Source organism: Podarcis tiliguerta (genome assembly GCF_965153285.1).
Source record: "Podarcis tiliguerta genome assembly, chromosome: 12".
In the NCBI taxonomy this organism is placed as follows: domain Eukaryota; kingdom Metazoa; phylum Chordata; class Lepidosauria; order Squamata; family Lacertidae; genus Podarcis; species Podarcis tiliguerta.
The window spans coordinates 1015339-1029026 of NC_139545.1; the positions used below are offsets into that span (position 1 = coordinate 1015339).

The 13688-nt window shown below is 45.7% G+C and overlaps 1 protein-coding gene and 1 long non-coding RNA gene across 2 annotated transcripts in view; one reads left to right on the forward strand and one right to left on the reverse strand.

Annotated features, from left to right (window-relative positions):
* LOC310661331 overlaps positions 1–13688 on the forward strand; it is a 125222-nt gene that overhangs the window by 55181 nt on the left and 56353 nt on the right. Inside the window, exon 2 of the long non-coding RNA XR_014503909.1 lies at positions 1444–1570. This is a non-coding gene — a long non-coding RNA (uncharacterized lncRNA). The remainder of the gene's footprint in view (positions 1–1443; positions 1571–13688) is intronic.
* CNTNAP2 (contactin associated protein 2) overlaps positions 9142–13688 on the reverse strand; it is a 965530-nt gene continuing 960983 nt past the window's right edge. The window contains exons 23-24 of the mRNA XM_083407007.1: positions 13186–13254; positions 9142–11742 (exon numbers count right to left, since the gene is read on the reverse strand). Coding sequence (XP_083263133.1) covers positions 11543–11742; positions 13186–13254 — 269 coding nt within the window. The 3' untranslated portion in view covers positions 9142–11542. The remainder of the gene's footprint in view (positions 11743–13185; positions 13255–13688) is intronic.

Consider the following 13688-nt stretch of genomic DNA (forward strand, 5'->3'; position numbering starts at 1 on the left):
CGGAAGCGCCGGTATCGGCTGCCACTGTGGCCTCCGCATCTGCCCAGGATCGCACCATCAGCCGTGTGCTCAACTGGGTGTGGAGGGGGTGGCCACAAGGGCCTTTTGCATCGGAGTTTCAGCCCTTCACAACTAGACAACATGAACTCTCGGCTCATCACGGCTGTCTGCTGTGGGGAGACCGCGTCGTAATTCCCCAAAGACTCCGTCAACGCGTCCTGGAGGCTCTGCACGTTGGCCACCCGGGAATTGTCAAAATGAAGGCGTTGGCTCGGTGTTACGTCTGGTGGCCTAACATGGACGATGCCATCACTGCCTGGGTGTCCGCCTGTCAAGCGTGCCAAGAATCAAGGCCTGCACCACCGGCAGCTAAGGGACACACCTGGGAGACGCCAAAGACACCCTGGTCGAGGGTGCACATCGATCTGGCTGGCCCCTTTCACGGCCGGACCTTTATGGTAGTGGTAGACGCCTATTCCAAATGGCTGGAGGTGGCCCTGATGCCCTCCACCACTACCGAGGCCGTCATCCGGGTGCTGCGAGGACTCTTTGCGACGCATGGGTGTCCTGATGTCCTTGTCTCCGACAACGGACCGCAGTTCACGTCAGGCACTTTTGAGCGGTATCTTTTGGGACTGGGCATCCGCCATGCCCTAACGGCACCATTTCATCCATCCAGCAACGGGCAAGCGGAGAGAATGGTGCGCTCGGCAAAAGAGGCACTGGCGCGCCTGGACCGGGGAGACTGGCACGAGCGGGTCGCCGAATACTTGTTCGTGCAACACATCACCCCTCATGCGGCCACAGGGCGGAGTCCTGCTGAACTGCTTATGGGCCGCCGCCTCAGGTCACCGCTCGACCGGCTGCATCCGGACTTTGCCGTGGCTGAACCCCCAGGCTGTGCCAATGCGCCACGGTCTTTTGTTCCAGGAAACCAGATCTTTGCCCGGAACTATGTGGGGGACATTCCTTGGGTGCCAGCCACAGTAGTGGGAGTCACTGGACCTCGCTCGTACCAGGTGGCACTCGAAGATGGACGCTTGTGGCGCCGGCACATAGACCAGCTTAGGCGCAGGGTTGGGGACTTGGACACTACCGTGGTGCCCCCAACTGCGCTCGTGGCTCCAGAAGAGAAACTAACAGATAGCGAGGCTCCACCTACACCTCCCTCGCAAACTGCCAGCGTGGAGCCGAACCAAGCCGCTTCAGAGGGTCTGCCAGACTTACCACAGGCTCAGACCACTCCACTTGCGGAGACTCCACCCACAGCAGTGGATCCAGGGGACTTGGTTTCAACACCACCTAGGGTCGCACCACAGCCTCAGCAAGAATTGGGTGGCCCCCCGGACGTGGCTACCAGTCCCCGGCGGTCTGGCAGAGTTTCCAAGCGCCCAACTTATTTAAAGGACTATGTTGTTGGACATGTATCACTGTTGGTTTAAGTATGGGAAATGTAACCGATATGCTTTTTGTGCCTAATTGAACCATTACGTGTAGTGCTGTATATAAGGAAACCATTACGATTGTAACTAACGCCTTATCTCGGTGGGGAGGGGTGTTATGTACTGATGTTCTCCCCCTGGGCCAACAGGGGGATACTTTAGATAGTTTTCACTCAGGTCCACGTCAGTTATTTTAGGCGGGAAACCCTGGGTTGTTGTTGATACAATGTTGACAGCCGGCTCCTATAAAAGCAGGCCGGCTGAGCTGTTTGCTGTTCAGTTCTGTCCAGCTACAATAAAGAGCTGCTCTGGAGAAATCACTGTGTCATCTACTATGTTCGCCCACAACTTAACATTTTCAACATATAGTTGCAGCTTTTCCCGCTTTGTCTTTCAAGAAGATCAAAGCAGGTGTGTTCGATGGACCTCAAATTCATGCCCTTGTTCGAGATGAGGAATTTGTCAGGAGGATGAATGGCAAAGAGAAGAAAGCATGGCAGTCTTTTGTGGCAGTTATCAAAAACTTCCTTAGCAACAAAAAAGCAGACAACTATGAGGTTGTGGCTGAAAAAATGTTGTTGGCTTTCCACAATCTTGGGTGCAATATGAGTATGAAGCTCCATTTCCTGAACAGTCACCTAGATCAATTCCCCAAAAACCTTGGGGCAGTCAGTGATGAACAGGTAGAGCATTTCCATCAAGACCTGAAGACAATGGAAGAGCGTTATCAAGGGCGATGGGACAAAACTATGATGTCAGACTACTGTTGGACCATCAAAGGAGAATCTCCTGTGCAAGTCCACAAACGCAAGAGCTACAAGTGCAGATTCTTACCTGAATAACAACAGCTTGTAGATACTGTGTACCCAAGGGAATACATTTTTTTGCATACCTCCAACTGTAAATAGATATACATATCGTGTTCAATGCTATATAAGTCACTTACATTTATACTCATATTGTACTACTTCGGCTATGTGTTTAATAAAATATTGAATTCTTGCATTGTGAAAAACAAAGATTATGGTGAAAAGTGAAAAACATGAATTGCAATAAAACCTAGAGCTTACAGATCAAAACCAACTTCAGATATGAAATCAGCACGTCGAAATTAGGTTAGAACAACTGCAGGTGCCAATGCAACAAAAAAAAATGTTTCCCATGAATTGACCTTGTGGACATTCAGCTTTACATTCTTGGCAAAAATAAAATAAAAAGAGGGTGGGTACCTGAGAAAAAAAGGCTTTGGGCAATCTCACCTGCCATTGCACCCAGTGTTTTTGAACTATATGTGATGTTGGCTTTAGGACGATCCTCAGGATGTAACCCCTGTGTTACATTTGATCTTACTGTACTAATTTTAAAACAATTTGTTCTGCTAGATCAATGCTTCTTCCTCATTCTCCTTGTATTTCAGTTGGCATGGCCCAGCAAACATTGCTGCTAATGACTAAAGACCAAATGCCTAGGCTAGAGGAATCCCAGATATGCTTTCCAGAAGGGCACCCTGTGGTTCTAGATGTATCTCCCTAGTGGAGGAACTTTGGGCTAGATAGACGAGGGCAGGAAGCATCTTGGCTTGGCCACAACTTGAACTTGTACCCACAAGGAAAGAATGATCGGTAAGGTCAGCCTTCCCCTGCGAATTTGTGGTCCCGTTTCACCTTCTCAACTTGATGCTGACACCCAGGAAGAGCAGCAGGGCAGCTGTTGCATTAGGGGCTTAAAAGTCCTCAGGTGGATCCAGAAATAGGACCAACTGCATAGAACTAGACACCGTTAGAAAGGAAATGTGGTTGTCGCCATCGGTAATTCTTCTGCAGTTTTCTGTTGAAGCTGTGTGTCTGGGCCTACAACTGCTGAACCAATTATTCTGACTTCCTGTCCTGCTCCTCAATGCATGTTGAGCCCAGAGCAGCTTCTGGCAAGCATAGCCATCTAGTTTTGCAGGAAGAGTCACCCATTATGCAGTTCTGTGGTGTCATTCAGTTAGCTGGGTGGCAATGATGATGATACAGGCTGGACCCTCCAGCCCTTGGGCAGAAGCATGGAGAAATAATGAATGTTCTGTCTGTCAAGCATTTCAGTTTGCCAGACAGAATGACCATCCTCTCCTCCCTCCATGCGCTGTGCTGGGGCTTCCAGAGCCACTTTCTGGGATGCAGCGGGGGATGCCCCAGTGCACAAGCAGAAGTCCTTGCTCAGAGCCTTCAATGATAGGGGTCATTAGGTCAGTAGGTATTCCAAATCTGCATCACTGAATTCTGGGGTCACATATTCCAAATCAAATATGGAACACAAAATTCAGAGTTTGATTTTGTGAATTTATCTTTGGATCTCCAACATCAAATTATAACTCCTAGGAAGAACTAACATTTATTATACAAATATTTCTATTTCCTTCGGCATTTCAGATTGGTTCTGAAGAATGTCATAACAAGAATGTCCTTTTCTGTCTTTGTTGAATATTGCTGAAAACATTAAATTCACATCATCTGAATTTTGAAACCGTATAAACTTTATAACTTTCCCTCCCCCAATTGAACCCTCTCCCCCCGCTTTAAGAGCAGTGACTCCCAAACTGCCTGGATGATCATGTGCGAATCAGGTATGCCTGGAAAAATGAAGTCCCTGTGTGAGATGCTCATCAGAGTTGAGAGGCCCCAAGAAGCACACACCTAAATATCTGCCAGTGTACAGACAGAAAGGCCATCCAAAGGAGTACTGGGATTCCTAGATGCAGTCCATGCTACAGCTGGTGGTTGGGCAGGGGTCCCATAATCATTGCTATCACCCAGAAAATATTGGGCAAAGTAGAAAGGAAAATGTGTTGAGAGGCAATGTTAAGAGCTGCTCTGCCATAGCAGAAGGATACCTACTGGTCCAGTAACCACACTGGGGCAAGGCCCCAGAGAATCATAACGTTCAAAGGGACCTGAGAGTCATTGAGTCCAACCCTCTGCAATGCAGGAAACTCAGCTAAACCATCCATGGCAGATGGCCATCCAACCTCTGCTTAAAAACCTCCAAGGCAGGAGAGCCCTGAATTTCCCGTGGGAGACTGTTCCACCGTCTAACAACCCCTGCTGCCCCAGTAGGGAACTGGGCTTGCAGCCCCCCAGGGCTGACCCTCCCATTAGGCGGGAGCTGGGAGTCCCTTGGTCTGCCTGCTGCTGCTGTATCCCCGCATCTGCACTCAGCACCTCCCTCTCAGCCCCCACTTACTTCATGGCTGTTTTTCCACCACTGATGCAGCCTCTGGCTGCTGCTCCCCTCCACCCCACAGGCCCACAAGCGCTGCCAGAGAAAGGAGTGAGCCATCTTGTCAGGCTGGGTGGAGCCTGCTGTGGAGGGGGGGGGTGGCGGTCTCTCTTCTGACTCCTCTTCCTCATCTGGCTGGCACCACAGCAAGCGGTGCTACATCACTCAGTCCATCAGCAGAAGCACAGCAATAAGCAGAGTCCATAACCGCCAACATTTCTCAGACGAAAATAGGGATGTCCCATTCCATAAAGATAATTTTACTATTTATACCCCACACATCTTACTGGGTTGCGCCAGCCACTCTGGGCAGCTTCCAACATACCGTATTTTTTGCTCACTTTTTCCCTCCTAAAAAGTAAGGGCAAATGTGTGTGCGTCTTATGGAACGAATGCAGGCTGCGCAGCTATCCCAGGAGCCAGAACAGCAAGAGGGATTGCTGCTTTCTCTGCACAGTGATCCCTCTTGCTGTTCTGGCTTCTGAGATTCAGAATATTTTTTTTCTTGTTTTCCTCCTCCAAAAACTAGGTGTGTCTTGTGGTCTGGTGCGTCTTATAGAGCGAAAAATACAGTATATAATAACACTAGAAAATATTAAACATTAAAAAAACTTTCCTATACAGGATTGCCTTCAGATGGCTCAGGGGTTGGATAACTCCATACCCTCCAAGCTTTCTCCAATGAAAATAAGGACATCCTAAGGAAAAGTGGGACATTCTGGGATCAAATCAGAAACCAGGACGGCTTCTCTAAATCAGGGACGTCCCTGGAAAATAGGGACACTTGGAGGGTCTGAGAGTCTCTCCTCTCCCCACGCACAAGCAAATGCTGCCTGAAGGGAGAGGCTGAAGGAGAGCTTGCAGAGCAGTCCGCCCCAAGTGTGGCTCTGCTGGCCCTGTGCTACTCACCAGACAGAGGTCACCAGGCGGCTAGGAACATGCAGCACAGCATGTGTGGGCTCTGAGCAAGCCTGCGGCGCACTGAATGTATTGGCACCACTGCTGCCGTCCCATCTCATGAGATATAATCATAATCATAATAATAATAAAAAACACACCAGACATTAAAAACTTCCCTAAACAGGGCTGCCTTCTGATGTCTTCTATGAGTCAGATAGTTGTTTATTAATTTGCTGTTTGTTTCCTTGACATCTGGTGGGAGGGCGTTCCACAGGGCAGGCAACGCTACCGACATCAGCTGACTTACTTCCAGCCAGGAAGCCACTCCCATTGAGTTCAGCCTGACATGGTTAGCACTGTGTAGCTGGTCGCTTTGCAGTGGGGCAGCTGAAGGCGCCTGATGAAACAATGTCTTGCTGTAAAGAGCTTGTGCCACAATAAACTGGGTAGTTTTCACTGCACCAGAGCAGTCTCTTTAAATAGTGACAGGCAGAAATATGAGCCTCTTTCTACTCAGAACATTACACCAGCTCCTCTGGGGTCCGGGAGCTTCCTTCGCGTGGCACATTCAGGATGCCTCCCCTCACCCCCGCTTGATGTTTAAAGGCAGCATCAGGCCATCTGCTCCATGCCTGGGCCACTCATCATGAGAGGCGCTCATCACAATCAACTCCTATGTTAGGCATTGATTTTCAGGCTAGAAAATGTTGCCTTCACACCACTTCACTAAACCAACACTGCAATCCTATAGATACTTGTCTGAACTCAATGGGACTTACTTGTGAGTAGACTTGCAATTGCTGTTAAAATGTATGGATGATTTTGCCCATGAGCATTAATTTCAAAGGGATTTAACTGTTATTACTCCACTCCCTAGAGTGGCTGGGAAGGCCCAGCCAGATGGGCGGGGTATAATAAAATTAATTATTATTATTATTATTTCTGAAGCATATGGAAAAAGTAACATTTAATATTGGAAGTGAAGTGAAAAGAGATCTGGCTGACAGCCCAGTTCTAGGTTATATTCAACTCATAAATGGGTCCCTCCGATTTTTAACCTCCATTTAAATGTGCATAGAATTCTGGCATACAAATCTAATCATTTCTAATTCTTCTTGCCCAGAAACAGCCACGTCCACCTTTAACATGCCTGATGAAGCTTCGTTAAATCTTTCGAGTCTATTAAAGGAGTATTTTATTGAGATTAATAATGACACGGCCTACACTATGTTATATCACTAATCAATATTTTCCCGAGATTTCAAGTGACCTAATTTGGTGAATGCTAGGTAATAGTGCTAGGTAATAGTGCTAAATGTCAGTGTTATATGTGGTTATACTGATAAATTATAGAAACTGTATATAATTATGAGTGACCAGGATATATATGCTGTTTTTCTTTTTTTTGCAGCTCATGACTGTTAACTTGTCATTCTTCCTCAGTTTAAGATAAAAAACAATGCAGAGTAGTGTGTGCAATTTAGCATTCAAAAGAAAGGTTGATTCTAATTGTGGCAGAGGAAATAATTAAAATAAAGAACCAAAAAAATAAAAAAAAAACCTGTTGCATGCAAGCGAAGATTCCCCTTCTTCCCAGGTGCACACTCCAGGGGCCCAGCAGGGAAAGAGACAAATCTCTCCCCACCAACCACTGTCTTCCTTCCTTACTGCAACTATTTTTTTACACACACCTAAAAATTCAAGAACTGTGGCATCACAATTGTACCGTAGCCCTATCAGTGGTTACCAGGTTTCAGAAATCTATAAATGTGGAAGAAGAGGAGGAGTTTGGATTTGATATCCCGCTTTATCACTACCCTAAGGAGTCTCAAAGTGGCTAACATACTCCTTTCCCTTCCTCCCCCACAACAAACACTCTGTGAGGTGAGTGGGGCTGAGAGACTTCAGAGAAGTGTGACTGGCCCAAGGGCACCCAGCAGCTGCATGAGGAGCGGAGACGCAAACCCGGTTCCCCAGATTATGAGTCCACCGCTCTTAACCACTACACCACTACACTCTCAGGTAACCACCCCTCCACCATTCCTCTAAGCTAGGTGTTGAGGATGTTTGTAAGAGGATTGTCCCATTTTATCTCACAGAAAACCTGCAATGTAGACTAGGCTGAGACACAGAAAGTAGCCCAAGTTTGCCCATTGAACCCCACAGCCCAGAAGATATTTGCCTATCAGTTTTTCTGGTCCCAAGTGTGACACTGTATTTACCAGACCACACAGAAGCCCCAAAGCCTCGGAGCAAGTTAATGCTCGGACCAGCTGGTAACACACAAGCTGCCAGGTGTGGACACTTTTGGCCCAGCCATGGAATCTCTGTGCAGGGGTTCTTTTTGTGTTTGCATGGGGGAGGCAGGGTGGAGGGAACGACAATGCAAGCAGCAAGCTTCTATGCACCCAGCTGATGCAGAGGGGTTGTGCAGAGGCTCCATCTGAACGTTCCTTGTTGAAACCTGCAGCTCTGTAACTGGATATGTGGAGGAGGAAAGGTCTGCTACCCAGCTCCTGAGTGCAAAATGAAATAGAAAAAATGGTCGCCTGCATAGGCACCAGTTTGTTGCAATCTTTGGTTCTCAAATGCTGCCTCTACTCACGCTGATACCCATAAGGCACGTCCGCCATGCTACTGTCATTAACTCAAGGCAAATAAAAAAAGAAACTGATATGGGCATCAATGTGACTCTGCCTTATCTAATTCACTCTTATCTAATTCACCCTCCATTCAGTCTGCCTTACAAAAAAAGAAAAATTAAAATGTGGTTTTCACAAGGATCACAACTTCAAAAATTAATAAAGGAACAGCTTTTTGGATTAGAAAGGTATCTTTGTTGATTGAGAAAGCTGCCATAAAACAAGTTTACATCACTTACTTTCCTTCTTGCTGAAGAACTCTTTATAAAAATCCAAAGCCACAAAAAAGAGGAAAGTAATAAATCGGTTATAATAATTAAAAGCTCCCATCAGGATATGAAAATGGGAAAAGGAAACCAGGTGTATCTTTTCAGGTGAGTCATTAATCCACCAAATGATCGGCATGTTGTGGATTTGCTGTTGCTCATTTCTCTCTGTTTACAACCATTGACAACTCCTGGCTCCCAAACTGGTTAAACATGGCAGACTGTGCCACTTTCCTTAGCGGGAGGCAGACTGGTGGCAGGAGATGCAAATAGGTACAAAAGGACAGAAGGGGCTCAGCGTTAGTTACTGCTGTCACAAATGCACTAGTGGCTTCGTAAAACTGGGGGGGCACAATGATATTCCTCAGTGGGATCTCTGGGTAAATGGAAATGTGTGGGCCTTGTTCCTAGAAGAAATGTTGCAGAGCCCTCAAGCATCTTCTGGCTGCCCTCAGCTTTGCCATCCAGACCAGCAAAGTGATTCAGAAGGCAGACAGATAGATGCAAAGACATGTATGGTACGATAAAAGATTTCTAAATGAAATTCTCTCCCATTTGCAAAGCTTTTGTAATAAATATAAACAATTTCACTCCCTTCTGTACACAAGAAAAATAAAGTGAGGATTCAGCTAAAAGAGAATAGTAGTCTTTAGTATGTTGAGCTACAGTTATTTTTGATTTCCCCATCATTCTTTCTCAGACGTAGTTGATATAGAAATGTTTCAAAGCTGTGCATACCAAAATTGTGAGCAGATGAATTACATGGAACCACAGCCGTCATAAGCAAAAAACTTTTCACAAGAAATAATTCATTTTTTTAAAATACATAATAAGCAAGAGGCCATACAATCATATATCTTCATTAGGTTGTACTATACAACTTTCCGTAAGGCTTTGTCAGTGTAGAATCTCCTCAATCAGCATTGGGAATTCTTTTTAAAAATCACCTGTCACTCAAGAGAATCATTGACTAATCCTGTCTACTGCAAAGGAGGGGCCCATTCCCAAGGTCAGTCAAAGGTGGTTATTATTGAAGGATGTGGTGATTGCACATTAAAGAAACTTAAACCAGATTCTTGCCTGTTTAACTGCCAAAAGAATCCAAGGATGCTTTTAAGCATATAAAGAGCTATAGTCACGCTGCAAAGAATTCCTCCACATAGAACTGCCATTTCCAATGTTCTTGGGGAAAGTTCTGTTGGTTAAACCAGTTTATAATTCACTAAGCAGAACTCCACTGGTGGAAACTGCATTGTAAGAAACCTCAAGCCACATGCCGGAGCTGAGACAGCACTTTCACTCAACCATAGCTTTCCATCACTTAAAGGTGTATGACTTGGCCCCAGCTTTCTCCATTTTAGAGAGATGGAAATTTCAGCTGATCTATATGACCCATGTCCCTGAAGAACTGACTTTTGCCTTAGCTGCCTTCCAATTGGCTGAACAGAGATAATGAGAAAGACCTTTAAAGAAAAGGCATGCTCTAGGACTGTGCAATTCTGCAGCTCTTTCTGCACACAGGACTATTTGATCTCTTAATTTCTGCCTCTCATCTTGGGAGCAAACTGCTTCACAGATATCCCCCAGAACAGTGTTCCATTGGGAAATTGTAAAGGAGAAGAGAAGAATTCAGCAGTAGGTTGTGTTTTACATGAAATCTCCAAGATCAGTACTTCTGCAGCAGCCTATATATAAGAAACAGAAGCAAAAAAGTCTAAAATCTGGTTCTAATTCCCTACTGAAATGCTTATGTCTACATACGTATATCATCAATATGTCACAGGTGGAACAGATGTGGCACGAGGACTTCAGGTCAGCAGAGTCAAATGGAAAGGTCTTTCTTCAGATCTCAGCAAGAAATTAACTAGGGATTCCTGTGCCTTATGATACTCCTCTCTGACAACTACAAGGATGATAATATGAGGAGTTTTTAAACATTATTGTTACGTACTTTTACACAATCATCATTATGTGCCCTTAGCAGACAGAGATTTGAAGGTGCTGGCACAGATGGCAGGCAACTGAAACAGGCAAATGTGGTTTTCTCTCAGGTGCTTCCTATGCTCCAGGTTTCTTGCTCTCTGCAGGCAGATCTACACTACAAATGTGTACCAGCTTTAATCTTTTTCAACAATCATGTTCTCTCTACCCTCCCCCGAAGAATCCAGAAAACTGTACTTTAGTGAGGAAGCTAAAATTATCTGCTAGGGCTAAACTTAAAATTGTGGGAGCCATTGCGGCACAGTCCTGTCCTGCACCAGGCAGTAATACTGGAACCCCCCCCCCTTAAGATACCAGAATCAGCCCTCCCAGGAACTGGAGCCATTGGGGGAGGGAAGGAACTGCGATATCGATTCCTCAAGCATTTGATATGACTGAGCCATGGTGCAGCAGCTCCCATACATGGTAGCATCAGATGGGACACTGAGAAATCCCTAGCCTTCCCCACAGTTCCCTGAATTCTCTGGGAGAGGAGGGGACTGTTAAACCATTTTAAATCTATAGTGTAGATTCACCAAAGTGGAAACATTAAACCATGCATTAAAATAACAATCATTGACACTGTATGTGAGCACAACATCCTTTCTAGGAAATTATCTATGCAAGAATGCTAGAGAAGAACGGTCTCAGGCTTTAGGATTGCTTTGCTGTTCTCAGGAGAGAAGTATTTACATTCTAAAGGGCTTCTAAAAAAAATATAGAAAAGTGGTCCCTGTTTCCACAGGTATTTCTGAACACCTCCAGCCACAGACAAAGAAGACAGGTGGTGACTGACAAGTGTGAACCTCTAAATTATACTCTTAGTTTAGATGGATACAAGAAGGGCAAATTCACAGTAAACCAATATTAAAAAGGCCTTTTCTGAAATGCTGTGGCAGCTCCAGTCCTAAGGGTTGCTCCTCCGGTTGTGCTGATCTTTTTTAAAAACTAGATTTGTTCAAGAGTCTGCAAGAGAGCTCTTTTCTTCTTGCTGTAAAAGTCTTCCCTCCCCCTTTCCCCAAGCCATCGGCTTTTCTTTCTGCTTCCAGTTTCAGATCAGCCACTCCTTTTTGCTCTCGTCAATGGTCTCCGTAAAATTGGGGTCGTTGCTCATAATGGCTGCGTCAGCGCTCTCTGCAGATTCGGCCCCCTTGGCTTCGTTGGTGTGGTAAGTTCCCTTGTGGCGGAACATGTAGCGAATGAGGAAGACCAGGGTGCAGAGGATGGTGAAGATCACAACGGCAATGACACCTTACAGAGAGAGAAAGGCGGAAGGTTTCAGATTCAAAAACAAATGAGCAAACAGTTTAGTTTTCATATACTGCCTGGTCTGACATGGGTACCATATTGTCTCTGCAACCTCTCTCATGGTAACAGACAGGCCTCCCGTCTTATTGCTCCATTCTTCACGCATGTCCATTAACTGGCAAATTGTTCAGTGGGGCTTGTGCGGCTGACACTACAGAGCGCTGCACTTCACGCCACAGGGCCTAATTGGAAGAGCCGCTTCATGACACCATAGTGTGGCATAGGCATTGGGGATGTATCCTGAATCAACCAGCTCAATTGCTGGCTGATTACTCCATCACAGTTGATCCTGGGTTAAGGATCCCCCCAAGATGCAAATCAAATAGGGCAAACCTGCCAGGTTGTCATTTGGGGAGATCTATGGCCCATTAACCACCATCTGGGCCATTGGACAGAAACCTTCCCCCGCAACGCCTTCACTGGGGTACCCTGAAATTTGAACCTGGATAGCTCACTTTTGCCATCTAGTGTCACATCTGTATGTTGCACTTTACAACACATTTAAAACATTTCATTTGCAGCTGTATAGCTGAGTCCCCAATGCCTGTTTCTGCCAAACGTTTTGACAGTTGCTATGAGGAAGGCAAAACCCCCAGACAGGCCCAACTTGTCTGCGGGCAAATTCCTCCCTGACCCCAGATTGGCTCCGCAGCAAGGTCCACATCCCTTCGGACAGAGCAGCAGCCTACAGGTGGGTGGGATGCCCAGCACAGCCAGTTTACATGCTGAATGTAGCAGGATATGCCATCAGAATTCAAACTACCTATCATGTAAAGGTAAAGGTACCCCTGCCCGTACGGGCCAGTCGTATCCGACTCTAGGGTTGTGCGCCCATCTCACTTAAGAGGCCGGGGGCCAGCGCTGTCCGGAGACACTTCCGGGTCACGTGGCCAGCGTGACGAAGCTGCTCTGGTGAGCCAGCACCAGCGCAGCACACGGAAACGCCGTTTACCTTCCCGCTATAAAGCGATACCTATTTATCTACTTGCACTTAGGGGTGCTTTCGAACTGCTAGGTGGGCAGGAGCTGGGACCGAAAGACGGGAGCTCACCCCGCCGCGGGGATTTGAACCGCCAACCATACGATCGGCAAGTCCTAGGCACTGAGATTTTACCCACAGCGCCACCCACGTCCCATGTACTTATCATGTACTGCTTCATAATTAAATGTCTTTATTTCCACTTCTTATTATGCACTCTGTCCTAACAGTTCTGGGAAACTAAGCACAAATATAGTTGAATTTTTTTTTTTTTTTCTCTTTGCTAGCTTAGCCTTGGAAATTATATGTGTGTTTTAAATTAGGTATTTAAAAAGATACTTACAAACATTGTATCTTATCATCATAGAAATCAACATTCCCTTCTGAAAGGCAGGACATGGGCTTACCTCCAATAATAGCTGAATTCCTGTTAACACCACCTCCAATCACTTGACCATTGTAAGGAAGATCAGCACCTGGTGCACAAGAAAAAGCACGAGTTATTATTTACACCATGTCCTTTAGATATTTAGCCCCTCACTTTAAAATACCCGTGCTTTCCCTCTTCTTTTTAAGCCAATTTACAGGTGAAACTCGGAAAATTAGAATATTGTGGAAAAGTTCATTTATTTCAGTAATTCAACTTAAAAAGTGAAACTAATATATGAGATAGACTCATGACATTCAAAGCAAGATATGTCAAGTCTTTATTTGTTATAATTGTGATGTTTATGGTGTAGAGCTCATGAAAACCCCAAATTAACAATCTCAGAAAATTAGAATATTAAATGAAATCAGCAAAACAAGGACTGCAAATAGAGAAATATTGGACCTCTGTGAAGTAGAAGCATGCACATGTACTCAGTACTTGGTTTAGGCCCCTTTTGCATCAATTACTGCCTCAATCCCC